The sequence below is a fragment of the Archocentrus centrarchus genome, chromosome 14, assembly GCF_007364275.1.
Source record: "Archocentrus centrarchus isolate MPI-CPG fArcCen1 chromosome 14, fArcCen1, whole genome shotgun sequence".
Taxonomy (NCBI): domain Eukaryota; kingdom Metazoa; phylum Chordata; class Actinopteri; order Cichliformes; family Cichlidae; genus Archocentrus; species Archocentrus centrarchus.
The window spans coordinates 20,836,687-20,854,100 of record NC_044359.1 but is presented as its reverse complement, the minus strand read 5'-3'; the positions used below and the strand labels follow the sequence as shown (position 1 = coordinate 20,854,100).

General features: G+C 40.0%; 2 protein-coding genes across 2 annotated transcripts; both read right to left on the bottom strand.

Moving 5' to 3' along the window:
- Nucleotides 1–1,467: 1,467 nt before the first annotated feature.
- On the bottom strand, nucleotides 1,468–12,401 carry chrdl2 (chordin-like 2). Its single transcript, XM_030746308.1, has 12 exons — nucleotides 12,318–12,401; nucleotides 11,355–11,475; nucleotides 10,765–10,877; nucleotides 10,563–10,656; nucleotides 10,308–10,453; nucleotides 6,901–6,994; nucleotides 6,567–6,628; nucleotides 5,806–5,974; nucleotides 5,495–5,683; nucleotides 5,220–5,393; nucleotides 2,606–2,698; nucleotides 1,468–2,458 (listed from the first exon to the last, which is right to left on the bottom strand). Exons 1-12 carry the CDS (start codon nucleotides 12,399–12,401, stop codon nucleotides 2,325–2,327), a joined length of 1,473 nt encoding a protein of 490 aa, XP_030602168.1. The 3' UTR covers nucleotides 1,468–2,324.
- Nucleotides 12,402–13,238: 837 nt separating this feature from the next.
- On the bottom strand, nucleotides 13,239–17,290 carry spag7 (sperm associated antigen 7). The gene is given in 9 exon segments (XM_030746068.1): nucleotides 13,239–14,262; nucleotides 14,348–14,504; nucleotides 15,531–15,620; nucleotides 15,720–15,804; nucleotides 15,887–15,975; nucleotides 16,077–16,093; nucleotides 16,096–16,143; nucleotides 17,207–17,224; nucleotides 17,227–17,290. Coding segments are annotated over 9 exon segments (684 nt in total). The 3' UTR covers nucleotides 13,239–14,146.
- Between the last annotated feature and the right edge of the window lie 124 nt (nucleotides 17,291–17,414).

Here is a 17,414-nt window from a genome sequence, read left to right as displayed (position 1 = left end):
AGTTACAGCAAGTCATCCAGGTCCTGAAGCAGCACAGCAGCCCCAGACCATCACACTACCACCACCATGTTTGACTGTTTCTATGATCTTTTTATGAAATGCTGTTTTAGTTTTACAAAGGATATAATGGGACTCAAACCTTCCCAAAAGTTCGGATTTTGTTCTTGTCAGTCCACAGAATATTTTCCCAAAGGTCTTGGGGGGGGTCGTCAAGATGTTTATCGGCAAATGTGAGATGAGCCTTTGTGTTCTTTTTGGTCAGCAGTGGTTTTGTCCTTGGAGCTCTCCCATGGATGCCATTTTTGTCCAGTCTCTTTCTTATTGTTAAACCATGAACTCTGACCTTAACTGAAGCAAGTGAAGCCTGCAGTTCTTTAGATGTTGTTCTGGGTTCTTTTGTGACCTCCTGGGTGAGTTGTCAGTGAGTTCTGTGAGTAATTTTGGTAGGCCAGTCACTCCTGGGAAGGTTCAACACTATTCCAAGTTTTCTCCATTTGTGGATAATGGCTCTCACCGTGGTTTGCTGGAGTCCCAAAGCCTTAGAAATGGCTTTGTAACCCTTTTTCAGACTGATAGATGTTAGTGACTTTGTTTCTCAGCTGTTTCTTTAGATAGTGGCATTTTATAAAAAAAAATCTTTTAGCCTACTTCACTTTGTCAGGTTATGTTTAAGTGACTTCTTGATTCATCAGGTCTGGCAGTAATCAGGCCTGGGTGTGGCTAGTGAAATTGAACTGAGCTTTCCAAAAAATGTGGTTAATTACAGTTAATCCATGATTTAATGGGGGTGAAATTACTTTTTCCACACAGAGTCAGGTAGGTTTGGATAGTTTTTTGCTCCTAATAAAATAAATTATCATTTAAAAACTGCTTTTTGCATTTACTTGGAGTAAGTACAAGTACTACAAGTACTTGGAATAAGTACTTTACTTTGACTAATATTAAAAAACATTTAATTGTGACAAATATGCAAAAAAAACCCCAAAAACTAAGAAACCAGGAAGGGCGGAAATACTTTTTCACAGCCCCGTATATGACTTAAAACATCTCGATTGCTGATACCACAGAACACCTTCAGTGATTTTGTACGCCTTGATGGGTCTGAGGAGCATTTGGTGAAACAAATACACAATGTCACAAAGGTAGTTTTAATGCTGTGGCTGGTCGGAGCATATTATGTGAGTTTCAAAGTTTCCTTTCAGCTTCTGCTTTTGATTTCCATGCCTCTGATAACATTTAATTTCCAGCTGGAACACAGTTTATCCGGCCTTCCGGAGCTCTATTTATTGGAAGCCCCCAGGCGACGAAGGTCTCAGGCCTGCACTGCTGCAGCCAGCATGCAGACCACTGATGAATCAGCAAATCATTCTCAAAAACAGCCAGGAGCACCAACACACAACCTGCCTCAAGTAGATCCTCCTACTGTGGCTGAAATGCATCCTTTCATAAATAACAGCAAGACACAAATCAGAGAAAACTTTATGGTATTTATAGCTGTGAGGGGAGGTACAGAGTGCATTCAACTACATCAGCTATGTCCACTGTAAAATACACTTAAGGTATGTGGAGCTGTAAAATGTCAGGCTATTACAACAAACTGTGCGGCTGCATCAGAGTAGCTAGAATAGGTCTACAGCTGACATCAGAAAAGAAAAAAATGGAGTAGCCTGTTTTCACACTAAAGGCACAATTGTAAAATGTTGTGTATTTACCCCCATGTAATGCCTCAATCTACTTTAAGAAAAAAAAAAACATTCAAGCAGTCACATGTATATACACAGAAATCATATGGGAAACAATACACTTTAAATAAGGTGACAAAAACTTGTATTTACAATAAATACTTTGATGATCACCCTATCCTTAAAAACCTTCACATTTTAAACAAAACGTGGCTTCTAACCCAACTTATATTAAAATACAAGTTCCTTTCATGTAGTTAAGCAAAGTTTTTTTTGTTTTGTTTTTCTCCAGAAATACAGATCACACTGAATAAATGCAAAAACAGTCTCTGAAGCCCTCATCCCAGAATTACAACTGAATGAGGCTCCTCAGAAATCTACATTTCCTATTCACATTTTGTTTAGATCACCTAGCTAAATTCACAAATAATAATAATTTTTCAATTGTTACAAGTACACACATTAAGCAAGTCAGCTGTCAACCACACTGCTGCAGCCTGTGTTGTGTAACCTAGTAGGTAAAATATGTGGTGATTAAAACATGATGGACAATGATGTATTAAAAACTTTACAGATGATAAATTTGACTTGCACGAGTGACATCCGAGCAGTTATTCGGAGTAACGGTATAAAGAGTGACTATTATGGTGAACACAGGCCTTCAGTTTGCTTAGGATTTAGGAAAGTCACGATCTCTCGAATCCCATCTTCACAAATTGTGGTCTGAGGAGCTTTACTCAGATTTTCTCCCTCCTCTTTAAATTTTCTCCACGACTCTGGAAAAAGAAACTAAAATTAATGTAAAGCCTGACACCCACACACACACACACACCCACACACACACAATCACAATAAAAACATTTCAAATATTTCCCATAAATGCATTTATGGGAGATTTTTTTTAAAACCAATCAAGAACAAACCTTCATCAAGTGTTGTGAGCAATGTGCAATTTTCTGGATGATCCAAAATGTCTTTTCTTTGAATGTCACCAATTTCCATTAGCTGTAAAACACCTGTAAAAAAAAAAAAAAAAAAAAAAAAGAACAAGTGACATGAGAATCACACAGCAGTACAGCGATGCTGTGTCTTTGTCTTGCTTTTCACATTTTGGAAAATATAACTCTGATTCCAGAAATGTTGGCACGCTGTCTATAATGTAAATAAAAACAGAATGCAATGATTTGTAAATCTCAGAAACCCATATTTTATTCACAATACAACATTGAAAACATATTAAATATTTAAACTGGGACATTTTAAAAAAAATGTTAGCTCATTTTAAATTTGATGGCAGGGACACGTCTCAAAAAAGTTGGAACAGGAGTGACAAAGGGCTCGAAAAGTAAGTGGCACTAAGACAATAGTTTCTCAGAAGTTGTTACGCATCTCTTTTCATGCCCTGTGTGTTTATACACCACTACTGTATTTAATCATTAGTAATTATTCATCTCTGGCTCTCTGCCACAGTGTGTCTTTTCTCTCCCCTCCCTGAGCCTGGTACTGCCAGAGGATTCTTCCTGTTAGAAGGACATTTTTCCTTCCTGCTGTCACCAAGAGCTTGCTCAATTGGGCTTATCTGATTGTTGGGGTTTCTTTCTAATATCATATGGTCTTTACCTTACAATATAAAGCACCTTGAGGTGACTGTTGTTGTGAATTGGTGCTTTATAAAAAAAAGAAAAAGCTGAATTCAAATTAATTGAATTAAACATGGGTAGAGGTCACCAATCTGCAAAAAAACTGTTTACGGATTGTGGAAAAAAATTCAGAATAATGTTCCTCAGTGTAAAATTGTGAAGACTTTCAATTTCTCATCATCAGTATCATCAAAAAATTCCAAGAATCTGGAAAAAAAAACTCTGTGCACAAGGGAAAAGGCCAGTAAGATGTGGATGTGATCTTTGAGCCCTCAGGCAGCACTGCATTAAAAACAGGCATGATTCTGTCATGGAAATCACTGCATGGGCTCAGAAACACTTCCAGAAATTGTTGCTGCCACAAAAGCAGGTTAAAGCTCTCTCATGCAAAGAAGAATCCTTGTGAGCATGATCCAGAAACACCGCTGTCTTCTTCATTAAAGCTCATTTACAATGAACTGAGGTGAAGTGGAAAAGTTTTCTGTGGTCAGGCGGATCAAAATTTGAAATTTCTTTTGAAAAACATGGAAAGCGTGTCCTCTGGACTAAACGGGAGTGGGACCATCCAGCTTGTTATCAGCACCCAGTTCAAAAGCCTGCATCTCTGATGGTATGGGGGCTCGATTAGTGCCTATGGATTTGGCAGCTTGAACATCTGGCAAAGCACCATCAGTGACAATGTCTTTTTCAGATATATTTCAGCAAGATAATGCAGAACTGCAAACTGCATCTACTACAGCAACATGTAAAAGAGTCCAGGTGCTGAACTGGCCTGCCTGCAGTGCAGACCTTTTGCCAGTTAAAAACATTTGACACATCATAAAACGAAAAAATGCGGCAAAGAAGACCCAGGAATGTTGAGCAGCTGGAATCCTCTATCAGACAAGAATCGTACAACGTTCTTCTCCCAAAAGTCCAGGCGCAGGTCTCCTCAGATCCCAGACGTTTATGGACCGTTGTTAGAAGAAGACATGTTGCTGCCATCAAATTCAAAATGACCTTTTATGTTAAATAAACACATTTTCTCAGTTTAAACATTTGATATGTTTTTTTTTTATATTATATTGTGAATAAAATATGGGTTTATGAGATTTACTGATCACTGCATTCTGTTTTATTTACATTTTACAACGCCTTCCCACTTTTTATAATTGGTTTGTGTTTTTTTTTTTTTTTGCTTTGTTGTCGAGCGTTGGGTGAGAAGAATGACAAGCTCTCATGACAAACACTATCGTGTCTGTGTTTTTAATATAAGGCTACAATGGGGAGCCGACTACGCTGTATAACTAAGATGGATGTAACCATCACAATGTTACCTTTTGGTTTGCGGACTAACATGCTGAAGCCTTGAGTTCAGGATTTCTTCTATTGCCATCTTGGTTCTTTGAAACCAGGGCTGGTTCTGACTGAGAAACTGAGGACATTGCATCCTCACATAGTAGCATCATCCACAAGGTACACCCACCTTTTCTCATACATGCCCATGTGGGTTTTTTTTTTTTTTTGTACAAACCAGAGAAATTACCACCTGCTGGGCGTTAGAAATAATTCAGATTTAAGACACTTCAGCAGTGGGTTCAATTCTCAGAACCGGAGCATATGCACATCTTTTATTTGCAGTCTATGGGAGGCAGTTAGCTTACACAATCATAAAGACTGGAAATATGGGGAAATAGCTTGGCTCAGCTAACAGAATCTTCTGACCAGCACCTCTAAAATGAATGAAAGCCACTCTGTATGCTTAGGAACTGATCGCAGTAGCTTGATATTGAACAATCAGGAAGCGTGTATATGTTATCAATCTTCTCATCTAACACTCAGCAAAGAAAACGAATGAACACATTTCCCAAAATCTTAAACTTTCCCTTAATACAGCTTCGAGGAGTGGTTACAGTACCTTCTACAGTGTTCCATACTTGTACTTCAACTTCAGCAGTACTTTGTCTTTCAACAGCAATGATCCTAACTGTGTTGGGTGAGTCAACATTCAAAGTTGATTCGACTTTATACACCAAGAGGTTATTTTTATGTCCCAGATAGCACTGGGTCTGGTTACTTTCAGCTTTAGTCTCTGGGGAAAGTAATTAGAGAGGTTGAGTGAATGATGTTTACAGTCTATCAACATCATATCTGTATAAAGAGCTCATTACGTTACAAGTATTGTTTGACTACCTGGACAAGTCTTGCAGCACTTTCCTGCAGATTTCATAGGATGTTGGCAAGGGTACTGGCTGGGACATGTGATGCGTTTGCAGTCCGAGATGCCATCAGTACAAGTGCACAGGATGCATTCCAGGACTTTACCCAAAACTGGGTGCCACATGTCTCCATGAGAGTATGTCTTGCCATTGTATAAACACGCTGAGAGAAATGGAAAACATCTGAGTGTTGTGCAACATATGGAAACGATTGTAAAGTTGTGAGAAGCACGTCCATAAAATAAAATACCTACAAATGATCTTTCTGTTTTGACAAAGTCTCACCTCTTTGATGTTTCCTCTGCAACAAAATCTTCACGGTGGTCTCTGAAGCCCCTTTGAGGTTGAGTTTACTGAGGCTCAGGCCTCTAGGAGAGGTCTTGATCCTGGTTGCAGTGGCACGGTTGGACCGCACCCTGCTCTGCTCACCAGAACACTGATCGACCGAATGCCTCTATGTAAAACAGATATAACATAATGCAGTTATCCTTCATTTATTCAGCTGTGGGATTTACTTGTTCTCTCCAAAGCGAAAGTTGAAGGAGCATCATAACATGCCCCATAAAGATAATCGTCTGGCTCCAGATATCTGAATCACTGCCAACATCTCAGTTTTGTTTTTTGTATTTTTGGTTTGTTTGGGATTTTTTTTTTTTTCAGGACTTTCATTAGGATAACAACGCAGCTGAGTGCTGCGATTGGGCCAAATGAACCACAGATCTTCTAGGAAATTGCAGCGCTTTTGTCGCTAACAAAAACACAACAACATGGGCGATTTACAAAGAATCTGAATAATGTGATCCCAATTGACCGAATCACTGTAGGAATCCATAAGGGAAAATAATTAATTTGCTTTTTTTTCCAACTCTTGCTGTGATCTCAATGACATGGACAAGGACAGCTTACTGGGTCCTGTGAGAGTTCAAGTCCTGTAATTAAATTGCAGCTGCCTAACTGATAATACCACATTGCAATCTTTTACTACATTTAAATATAATTTCAAATGCAGGCAAAGGTCACACAAAAGCAATCAGCAAAAGACATACAACGCCTCTGTTTAGCTGATGGTTTCCATCTTCAGTTGATGAGGACCCACTGGTGCCATGATCTAAGAGAAAGAGATCATAAGGGAATGTAAGGACAGTGTGACCAGTATGGGAATATGCTAGCCATTTCCATGAGGGCTCATTATTATTGTATACTCTTTGTTTTTATGATTAAGCATCTATTTGTACACTGTGATATATATCAATATCAGTAAAAGCACTCTTAATAATCAGCTGCATTGCTCAAATTCCCAAAAATGTTCCTTACTGCTTCATGAATGCCATCTTGGAAACTGAATAAAGGCATTTTCTCAGCTTAGAGGAGTTTGACTACCTTTACACACCAAACAGCAGGTATCTGGAACGGACACTGGGGAGGAACAGGTGATGGGCTGGCAGGTTTTCAGAGCACAGAAAATGTTTCCATCCTGTGAAAAGAAAAAGAAATCTACCATCCTCAGTCCAATATTAAGAAAAATATGACATTCTAGAATGATCTATCCCAGGGGTGGGCAAACTTTTTGACTCGTGGGCCACAGAGGGTTCTAAAATTTGACAGAAGGGCCGGACCAGGAGCAGATGGATGGAGTGTTTTAGTAATTCACCTCATAAGAGAAAGAATAACATGGGATATGTAGAAACAGTGCTTTAATTTTAATAGAAAATTAACAAAAGCAATACAACAAAATATCTCTTCCAAGTCCCACAGTATTTCTTTATTGAAATGACTCTTAAAACACTGAAAATTCCATTAACAAAATACAGTTTAAAAAAAAAAAATACTTACAGTTACCATTTTGAAGCATTTAAAGTTTTGATATCCTTCAGGATATTATCATCACTCTCCTCCTCAACATTTCAAAAATGGTTGGACATGCAGATCGAAACAGTGACAACATGCCAGTATGTGGCCATGTTAAATATATCTGGTGTGCATTGTTTATATTGAGAAGGCAGTGCACCTGCACACCACTTATGAGCACACCTTAACAGAAATGACATGTAACACGTAAATGCATGTTTAAGAGCAGAGAAACTTACTTTTGATTTCAGTGGGAACAGTGTTGTTGGTGTCCCTTTTTAACAAGCGCATCAAAGTCTGGAGTCAGTTTTGTTGTGGCGATTCTCAGGATGGATCTGAGGTGTCGGTCAGTCAAATTGGATCTGTGGCTGGCTTTGTTGAAGTTCATGACGCTGAACGTCTGTTCACACACATAGGTCGAGCCGAACAACGCCAGAATCTTCTGTGCCGTCCTCCGGAGGTTTGGAAACACCGCTTCATTAAGTGACGCATAAAAGTCATTCAGTTTAAGAGAGTTGAACTTCTCTTTCAAGACAGCATCAGCCTGAAGGTCTATCAGTTCCAGCTGCATCTCTTCTGGTGCTGTTTCGGGGTCTTGTGACAGGGGACAGGCCACCAACTGAAGTGACTTGTTAATTTTCTCAAAATCAACAAAGCGACGGCAGAATTCTTTGTGGAGCGCATCCAGTGTCTCGCTGTATTTCTTAACTTTTGCGCCAGCCTCCTCTTTCAGTGTAGCTAGTGTGGGGAAATGAGTGAATGACTCATTTAGGATTTGCTTGGAAAATAAAGCCAGTTTGGCTTTGAAGGCTTTCACGCTTGTGTACAGCTCATGCACAAACCGATCCTTCCCCTGTATGTTCACGTTCAGCTCATTCATGTGTGAAAATATATCCACAGCAAACGCAACGTCACAAAGCCAGTTCTTGTTGCTCAGCTCAGGAAATTCGTCGGCCTTCCCCAGTAGCTCCAAAATGCACCGATCTCCTCTTTGAGGTCCCACACTCGTTGAAGCACTTTTCCCAAGCTTAACCAGCGGACACGGGAGTGATAAAGTAGGTCATGGTGCTCTGCATCAGTTTCCTCCAAGAACGCGATGAACTGACGGTGCTGAAGTCCCCTTGCACGTATAAAGTTGACAAGTTTTACGATAGGATTCACAACATGATTCAGCTGTAATACAGATTTACATAGAGATTCCTGGTGGATGATGCAGTGAAGGAAAATAACATCCTGGTCAGGATTTTCTTCTTTCACTTTATCCTGGATTCTTCTCAGCAGGCCAACATTTTTCCCTGTTAAATTTGGAGATCCATCTGTGGTGACGTTGATAAGTTTACTCCAAGACAGCTTCGTATTTTCAATGACAGCAGACACCCGGCTATACAAGTCCTCCCCCCGTGTTTTTCCTTTCAGAGACTCCATTGTCAAAAAAATCCTCTGTTATTTCAAAAGTATTGTTAATTCCTCGGATAAAAATGAGGAGCTGAGCAGTGTCATTTACATCGTTGCTTTCATCCAGAGCTAATGAATAAAACGTGAATGACTCCGCCGTTTTTTTTTAAGTTGCTAGTTAGCTCTTCGTCTATCAGTTCCACACGGCGAGTCACTGTCTTGCGTGATAGACTGATTTTTTCAAACTTGTCTTTGGCCTCTGGACACAAGACACCTGCTGCCTCCACCATACATTCCTTTAAAAACTCCCCGTCAGACAGAGGCTTGCTGGCCTTTGCTAATTTGAATGATAGCATAAAACTGGCCTTGGTACTTGACTCTTGGATGGCACTTTGACGATGAAAAATACGTTGTTGAGCTTGTAAATTAGCTATCAACCTCTGAGCAGTAGCTTCCCGTTCTTTCTCTGACTGCTTGCTAGCATAGTTAGCATGTTTTGTGGTAAAGTGACGGCTGATGTTAAACTCTTTAAAAACCGCCACAGTCTCTTTGCATATCAGGCATACAGCAGTAGATCTGTGTTCGGTAAAAAAATATTTAGTTGTCCACTCCTTATTAAACACTCGACATTCTCTGTCCACTTTTCTTTTTTTAGCTCCGCTCATCATTGCAGAAGTGTTGAGCTGTCAAAGAGGGAAAACGCTGAATAATGATGCGTTCATGCGGTGTTGGAATGATCGTAAAAATCACTTTCCTACTGGGAAAAACAACTCGGCAAGACGGGTCTTCCGACACCACTTGAATGCAGCGTAAGAGCGCACCTCAACAAAGGTCAGTGTGTCAGAGTATCCCATCTAGCGATAAACGCCACAATTGCAGGGAGAGTAAAACATTAACAAGGTTTACCATTATAATTGATTCAAATTCGGGGGGCCGGATTAAAAAGCTTAACGGGCCGCATACGGCCCCCGGGCCGTAGTTTGCCCACCCCTGATCTATCCTAACAAATGGAGTGAATTAGATCGTAATATAATAATAATGATCACACTGTGATCTGAAGAAGCACTGAGACACAGGGCAACAAAAAAATGTGATGAATGTCATTTTCGCTGTACTGTTATGTATTCTTTTTTTTTGTGCAATATCTTAAGAAAAAGCATTTCAACAGCTTATAAAATGAACATGTCTGACTGCGCTGTATTATCTGCACATCACAGCCAAAATAAGACAACACATTTTCCTTTCAACTGTATTATACTGGCAGCTACTTCTCTTCATACATGCAGTAACACTATACTTAAAAAAAAACAAACACCCGCAGACATATAATGAATTTTGTACACATCTAAATTTCAACATATGAATTTTACAGAAATCCCTGCCAATGATCTGAATGTTCTGCTATGTCTATTACTCCGTTTCCTTTCTTCGTATTTTACATCCTTTTCATAATTACATGCAAACTTGTTCTGAAAAGTTCAAACTCTTCACAGCAACAACACAGTCGGACTAAAAATGAAAGTATCGAATTAGATTGAACTCACAGAGCATGTGCACATAACACACTGATTGCTTTGCTTGGATGGAAAGAGGTTGTGTTTGGTGAAGGTCTCCCCGGGCTGATAAATGCTTCCATTATACCTGCAGGATTTCACTGAAGCTCTCAGCCCTGCAGGAATCCTCGGCTCGTCTGGGGGAGAACACATCAAGCAGGACGGGATGCTTTAAAATCGCAACAGGAATAGTTTCTCTTAAAAGCTTGAAAGCTTGAGCTGACAGTGTGTGACGAGGCAGTCTACCTGTGCATCTTGGACAACACTGCTGAGGCTCAGCTACGGGGTTTTCACATGGCAGGACAGGACACTTGATTGTGTTACATTTCACATGGCCTGCCTGAAAGAGAGCAAAGCCAGAGTGTTTAAGTTTAAGAGTTTATGGGTTGCTATTTTTCAGCAACGCGGACTTGTTTAGTGTAATATTCCTTTAATGTATTAACTTTACCTCTGTGCAGACACAACGTATACAAAACATGTAGCCAAAAGGCTCCAGATGAGGATGCCAGCTGTCACCTGGGTTATATGTCTTGTCTTTGAAAGTACACACAAGCCCTGATCCTGAGTGTCAAAAAAGAAAAGAAAAGAAAAGAAAAAAAAGGATGAGCCGCTGAGAAACGCATATGGCGGATCGGCAAACAAAAACAAAGAAAGAAAAAAAAAGAGGACATTTACACTATTTTATAAAACATTTTCCAAAAACAGTTGTCACCTCTGAGCTGCGTAAACTGCACTAAAACGTGGAAAACGTCAGATGCCAAAGAGTTGACTTTTCCCTAAAACAATTTAGCCAAGCAGAAGTCATGATTTAACTTTTACTGACTGCTCTGACAGCATGAGGGGAAGAAACTTTGCAGCAACACACCAAAGTTATGTTTGGAGCAGATGACGTTTAATCCTAGTATAGGAGACAAGCTGTCGCGGAGTCCGGGCAGATTTTTCTTATTTGAGTCACATTTTTATGCTTTCTCCCCCTCATCTAAAGCCCCTTACACGTTTGATCAGGACAGAATAAGCATCAGCAGGATCTGCTCTTACCTTTCCGGGGTTTTAGCTCTGCAGCTCCAAACCAAATGAGGAAATGAACAAAAGCAAGGACTTCATTTTTTTTTTTTTTTTTTTTTTTTTTTTTTTTTTTTTTACATGTGCGTGCCTGACTCTTCAATGCGCAATAAATATGTGTTTCTGCGGGACAGAAACTGCAGGACAGTGTGAAACAGGAATTAAAAAAAAAAAAAAATCCTACATTTTTTTGTTGGATAATCTATGGCGCCTTCTTCAGGAGACACACAGGGATGGCATTAGAGCGGACGTATCACACTGAAACAGGTTAAACAGTGACCAAATTACAGAAGTGGAAGAATGTCGCTGTTTTGAGACTAATAGCAATTCCTCTCTTTAAAAAGAAGAAATGCCAAACTGATGGCACAAATAAAAGTACTTCAAATAGCGATCTTTGTACTTATTCGCCCAAAAGTGTTTTGATGTATTTGTATCATTAGTATTGATATTAACAGGAATGCCTTGAGGGATAGCTGTTTGAGACGGGCACCATTTACACTGTTTTAACCTTTAATCGTGTACTACAGTTGTAGCAAAAAATAAATAAATAAAGCTTATGAACCCTTTGGACCAGGATTTCTGTTTTTGTTACTCATAAATTATGTATCCAAGTCACAATTTTAGACAATTTTAGACATGGAGTGATAAGACAAAGGTAGTTCTATTTTTTATGTCAGTAAAAGGGCAAATTATCTTTCCAAAAGCTTCTTGGGAGTCAAGTGTTAAAGCTAAGGAGATCAGATTTGAAGTGTGAGCTGTAGAGGTTCCTTCTATGTACTCTCAATGGCCTCCTCATTAGTTTTGTCCCCTTTTGCCTTCAGAACTGCTTTACTTCTTTGTGACACAGATTCAACAAGGTGCTGGAAAGAATCCTCAGATATTTTTGGTCCATATTGACATGATAGCATCACACGGTTGCTGCAGATTTGTTGGCTGCACATCCATGATGAGTATCTCCAGTTCAACCACATTCCTGTTGGTGCTCTGTTGGAAGTCATTTGAGAAGGGTGAACTCATTGTCATGTCCCAAAACTAGTTTGAGATTATTTGAGCTTTGTAACAACCTGCTTAGCAAAACAAATTCCCCCTGAGATTAAAAAAAAAAAAAAAAAAAGTATTTAATCCTTTTCCTGCTAGAAGCATCTATTAGAAGATGGCTATACCGCAGTCATAAAGTGATGGACATGGTCAGCAACTATACTCAGGTAAGCTATGGTGTTTAAATGATGCTCAGCTGGTACTAAGAGGCCCAAAGTGTGCCAAGAAAATATCCCCCACACCATGTTACCACCACTGACAACCTGAACCATTGTTATGAGGTAGGATGGATTCATGTTGCATAGGCCAAATTCCAACTCTACCATCCAAATGACACAGCAACAATCAAGACCAGGCAACATTTTTCCAGTCTTCTATTGCCTAGCATTGGTGTAAACTATAGTCTAAGTTTCCTGTTATTAGCTGACAGGACTGGCCTGGTGTGGTCTTCTGCTACTGCAGCCCATCTGCTTCAATATTCCAACCCTGGTTGGAACGAGTGGTTGAGTTGCTGTCGCCTCCCTATCAGCTTGGCTATTCTTCTCTGACCAGCGGCATCAACAAGAAATTTTCTCCCAGAGAACTGCCGCTCACTGGATATTTAATCTTTGCCAGACCATTCTCTGTAAACTAGAGCAGTTGAATGTCACTTAAATCACCTTTCCTCCTCATTCTGATGCTTGGTTTGAACATCAGCACGTTATCACGACCAGACAGCAACGTATCACGGATGCTGATTCGATTATGTGGAAATGTGCATTCATGTTGCTGTACTGGAGTGAGACCCTGCTGAGGGAATACAGAGAGGAGCGCAAACACATAAAAATGCAATACTTTTCTCCGTTTATTAATACATGTGGGGATAAAACATACAACCATGTTAAAAGAGACACTAAGATGCAGGAAAGTACTGCTCGACTCAGTGCTTGTTTATGACAAACAAAAGACATGGAATAAAATAGAAAAAAAATAACTGAGAGAAGAATATCCTAACAAGAAATCTGGTACTCCTAACTCCTATTATGATGCCTTTTGTAAGCAATCCCATGGCTTTATAATAAAACATTTACATTGGAGTTACAGAATAATACACCATCAGTGCAGATTTACAGAAAGAAACAAAACTGCAATATCTAAAAAAGGGTTTTCTCCTATGACAGACCGAATGGTACGCTTCCACCTTATAAAGTTCTGAAAGAGGTTGAGACAAAAGAAAAATTCAACAAACTTGCTAAAACACACGAGATTACGGTTTTAAAAATTGCACTGGATATTCTGCACACTGTCAGTGGAGATCTCAACTACACCTACCAAAATTTTTTAAAACGTCATCCTGCACAGCCATGGTTCAACCAGCTAAAAAAATTTTTTAATTAAATCATGATGTTTTCGGGTGTTTTTATGTACCTGAACCCCAGACAACATGTTTCTTACACTGTAATGGTCCAAATGTGTGTGTGAATACTTAACAGAAGCGCGCAGCTAACTGTTAAACGTGTTAAACAACCCAGCTCCTGGCTCACACACTTGAACATCCTCCAGTAAGCAAGCGGTCTTGGTCACAGAGCGTCATAAAACACTTGCTTCAAGGCCCGTTACATAACTTAAACTTTTATATGTCTGATGTACAGGATATTGCATTTAGGATGAATGAGAACACCAGATGCACTTATGTGCTCGCACACGCACACACAAACAGCAGACAGACAGACAGCAGAAGTGCTGGAGACTCATGAACTGCTGCTCCGCGCCCCCGTGTCGTCCTCTCGCTTCTGCCGTTTCTTTGCTCTGATTTCATTCATGGCTTCTTCTATGGAGCGAGTGTCCCTCTTGTTGGCCACCGGCACTGGGACAGAAAATCACCAACATAATGACTAAAGAAATAACACAAAGCACAGTAATTCATTCAGTAAGTCGGCCTCTACACTTACCGCAGCCGTAAGCCCTGTTAGCCTCAAGTGTATGTGCAGCATCTTTTGCAGCTGAAGTGCCAATCAGGTGACTGTACTTGTCTCTGTAGTTGGAGTTGGGGCATGCTTGCGACTTTTCTGTCTGGCTGGATGCTGCTTGTTCCAGTGCAGCCTGTTCCTGCAGTGACAAGAAAGAGCAAGTTTGGGGAGAAAGTCTAGGAAAACATCATCGAGCCTTAAAGTGAAAATGTGATCTAGGAGTTAATTTTTTTTTCTTCAAGTAACTGAACTGCTTTATGTTCAGAGCCATTGCAGTGTCACCTCTTTAATGTAGAGACATCTGTATGAGTTTGAAATGTTGGTGTTTTTAGGAAGGTTTAAAGAAGTTTACATGTAACACTGTAGTTTCATTTGTTTGGTTTCTAAATACTTAATTTTAAGAATTATGAAATTAGACAACAAAATAGAGGAAAAAATGCAAGTGCACTGATAAAATCTCATTTTATTTTAAAGCTGTGTATACACTATGTGTCTCTGATGAAGATGACCAATGTGGAGACTAGAGTGGCAATTTGGTTTTAGTTAAATTATTTTTTTTTTGCAGCGATGCTGATGGATGTTAGGATTCCTGATCGTGCTTCAGTAAGAAACTTGGTTGTGGTGTGATGCACATGTTTATGTTGTAAACTGGTTGGGTGTGCTTGAGTAAAGAAAGACTTAACCCAAAGATAACTGGGGGTAAAATTAGACCTTAAAATTGCGTAAAATATTGCTGATTGCATCTTGTGAGCATCTGACTGCCAGCTGATTGCGCCGCTTGTTCTGTACACCCGACCCGACGAGGGAAAAATCAAACACTGAGGGGACAGTGTCGACCTCCGCTTGTTGGTTCTGGGAATCACCGGGGCACCAGACTCAAACATGCTCTCCTCACCGCAGTCCTCATTTATAAAGTGCTCTACAAACCCCAGCATGTTTCAGCTAGCCAACAATAAAGAACCACTTACTGCTTAAGAAACAAAGAGTGAAAGTGTCACACTGTTAAATCTGTGACAGTTTTTTTTATAGCAGGGCTCCAGGGTGTAAATTAGGATTAATGAATGAAGTGCTTCATGTTCACTTTAAAACTCACAGCCTGTGGCCACCACACAACTATATTTCCAGTATCTGTATTATTAAAAACACAGAGGAGCACCAGTCTTACTTTAAGTCTGCGCCGCTGTTCTGCCAGCTGGGGATCCCACTCCTCCCCCTTACGATAGGCTTCCAGCTCCTCATCTGATGGAGCAAACTCCTGCAACAACACAAAAAAGGGCAACATTTCCCCTCAGTCCTCTAAATCTAATAAGACTGTGTTTTCAAATCTAACACAGGATTTAAAAAGCACTCATACCTTCTTGAAAAGCATGACGTAACGGCTCTCTTCATCCTCCCCCAAAAGAAAAAGACGTCAAACCAGCACTTCTGCAACATCATGCCTGAGAGACAGGAACAGATTAAATCTTAATAGTCAGGATTTATTTTACTCCTTTTAGTAATCTAAAAGAAAATACTACATACAATATACTCCTTTCAATCTTTCCCATGGGATTATATTTTCTTTTCTGTTGTGAACTGTCTTGGATGAAATCCGACACCTCTTTCTCCATCTAAATAAAAGATGCACATGATAAATAGCAGGATTAATGAAGGGCACCCAGAAGACCCCTACACCACATTTTGTTTTAGATGTGACACTTAAAGCAGTTACCTTCTTCCTGAACTCTGCTTCTTTCTTTTCTCCTCTTCCTCCATCTTCTTGAGTCTTGCTGCTTGCTCTTCAAAGAACAACAACTGACTTTTAATGTTTTCATTTCTGCATTTTAGTATTCAAAACTTTCAAAAAAAAAGAAGTTCCCCCTTGTAAATGCAGAACATCTAGTCTTGCTGCTACTACTGGTCTACTCGTTTTCCTAATGACCCAAGTCACAAAAAGGCTAGTAAAAAGACAGACTTCCTGTAATCCTAAAACCAGTGGGCATCAAATCTGGTGACTCAGATCCTATTATCTGGTGCATGTCTCTGATGTTTTATTGGTATGCAGACTCTTAATAGTTAATTAAAGAGATTTGGCTTTGCCATGTCCTCACCACAACTGAAAGGAGATTTATTTTGTTGTTTATTTGTACCAACAGCATTGCTGGTGTTTTGAGCCTGGCTCTTGAAAGCATTAAGAGTACTTCTACAAGAATAGGAATAGATAAATAAATATTTAAAAGTATTTTAAATATCCCATGTTTTACTGAAGCCATATGAAACTCGAACTATTACTGCAGTTTTTATTACACGTGTTTTTATTACGGCTGCTTATGGTTGTTGTTCACAGTATTTATCAGTCAAAAGGAACCAAGCAAGGAAGCATAGTTTATATAATTCCCTTAAAATTACTGGAACTCTCTAACATTCCCAGACCAAACAGGAAAGATTGGTTTCTGAAAAGACATTGAAAGACAGAAAAGGTTCATAAACCGACCATCAACTTTAATAACTGAGGGTAACAAAGCAGAGCACCATGAATGCTCGGAGGTAACTTAAGGTCAGCTGGCACCGGCAGGGTGTTTTTGGTAGGTTTACATTACAGAAGCTGCCTGTAGCCCAGACTGGTCTGCGACAGTCTGCAGCATTACGCAGGGCAGCATGTTGTGTTGAGGCGGCGCTATAGCCCTTTAATCCGGTGCGACGGCGCTTACTGAAAGCTGGACTGGCCAATGGCAGCACAAGAAATGCCTGCTTCGCCTCTCCTTTCTCCTTTAACATCCGTTTGAATCCCGTGTCACGTCCATTTAAACGGATTCAGACTAGCTTCAAGTTATTCGTTGTTTAGACAATACGACGTGGTACCTCGAGCCTTTCGTCGGCTTCCTGGTCGCCGACTGTTGGAGGTTTTTCCATCGAGTTTAAGATTGAACCGAGGAGGTCCGCCATCTTGAAATGATAGCGCAGACCGTAAAGGGTGTTTTTAGCTGCAGTTGTACAGGCTGCGCAGGCGCAGATGAACAGGCTTGTCCTCGCTCTGGCAAAAAAGGCGCATTTCAAATAGACAGCGCCA

Bases quoted from the DNA above. Each gene is read 5' to 3' on its own strand.
- chrdl2 (XM_030746308.1), bottom strand. From the start codon at position 12,401: ATGACAATGAGTTCACCCTTCTCAAATGACTTCCAACAGAGCACCAAC. The intron at 10,878-11,354 runs GTAAGAGCAGAT...TTTGACACTCAG, and splicing joins AGAGCTAAAACCCCGGAAAG to GATCAGGGCTTGTGTGTACT. The intron at 5,684-5,805 runs GTGAGACTTTGT...CATTTCTCTCAG, and splicing joins GCAGAGGAAACATCAAAGAG to CGTGTTTATACAATGGCAAG.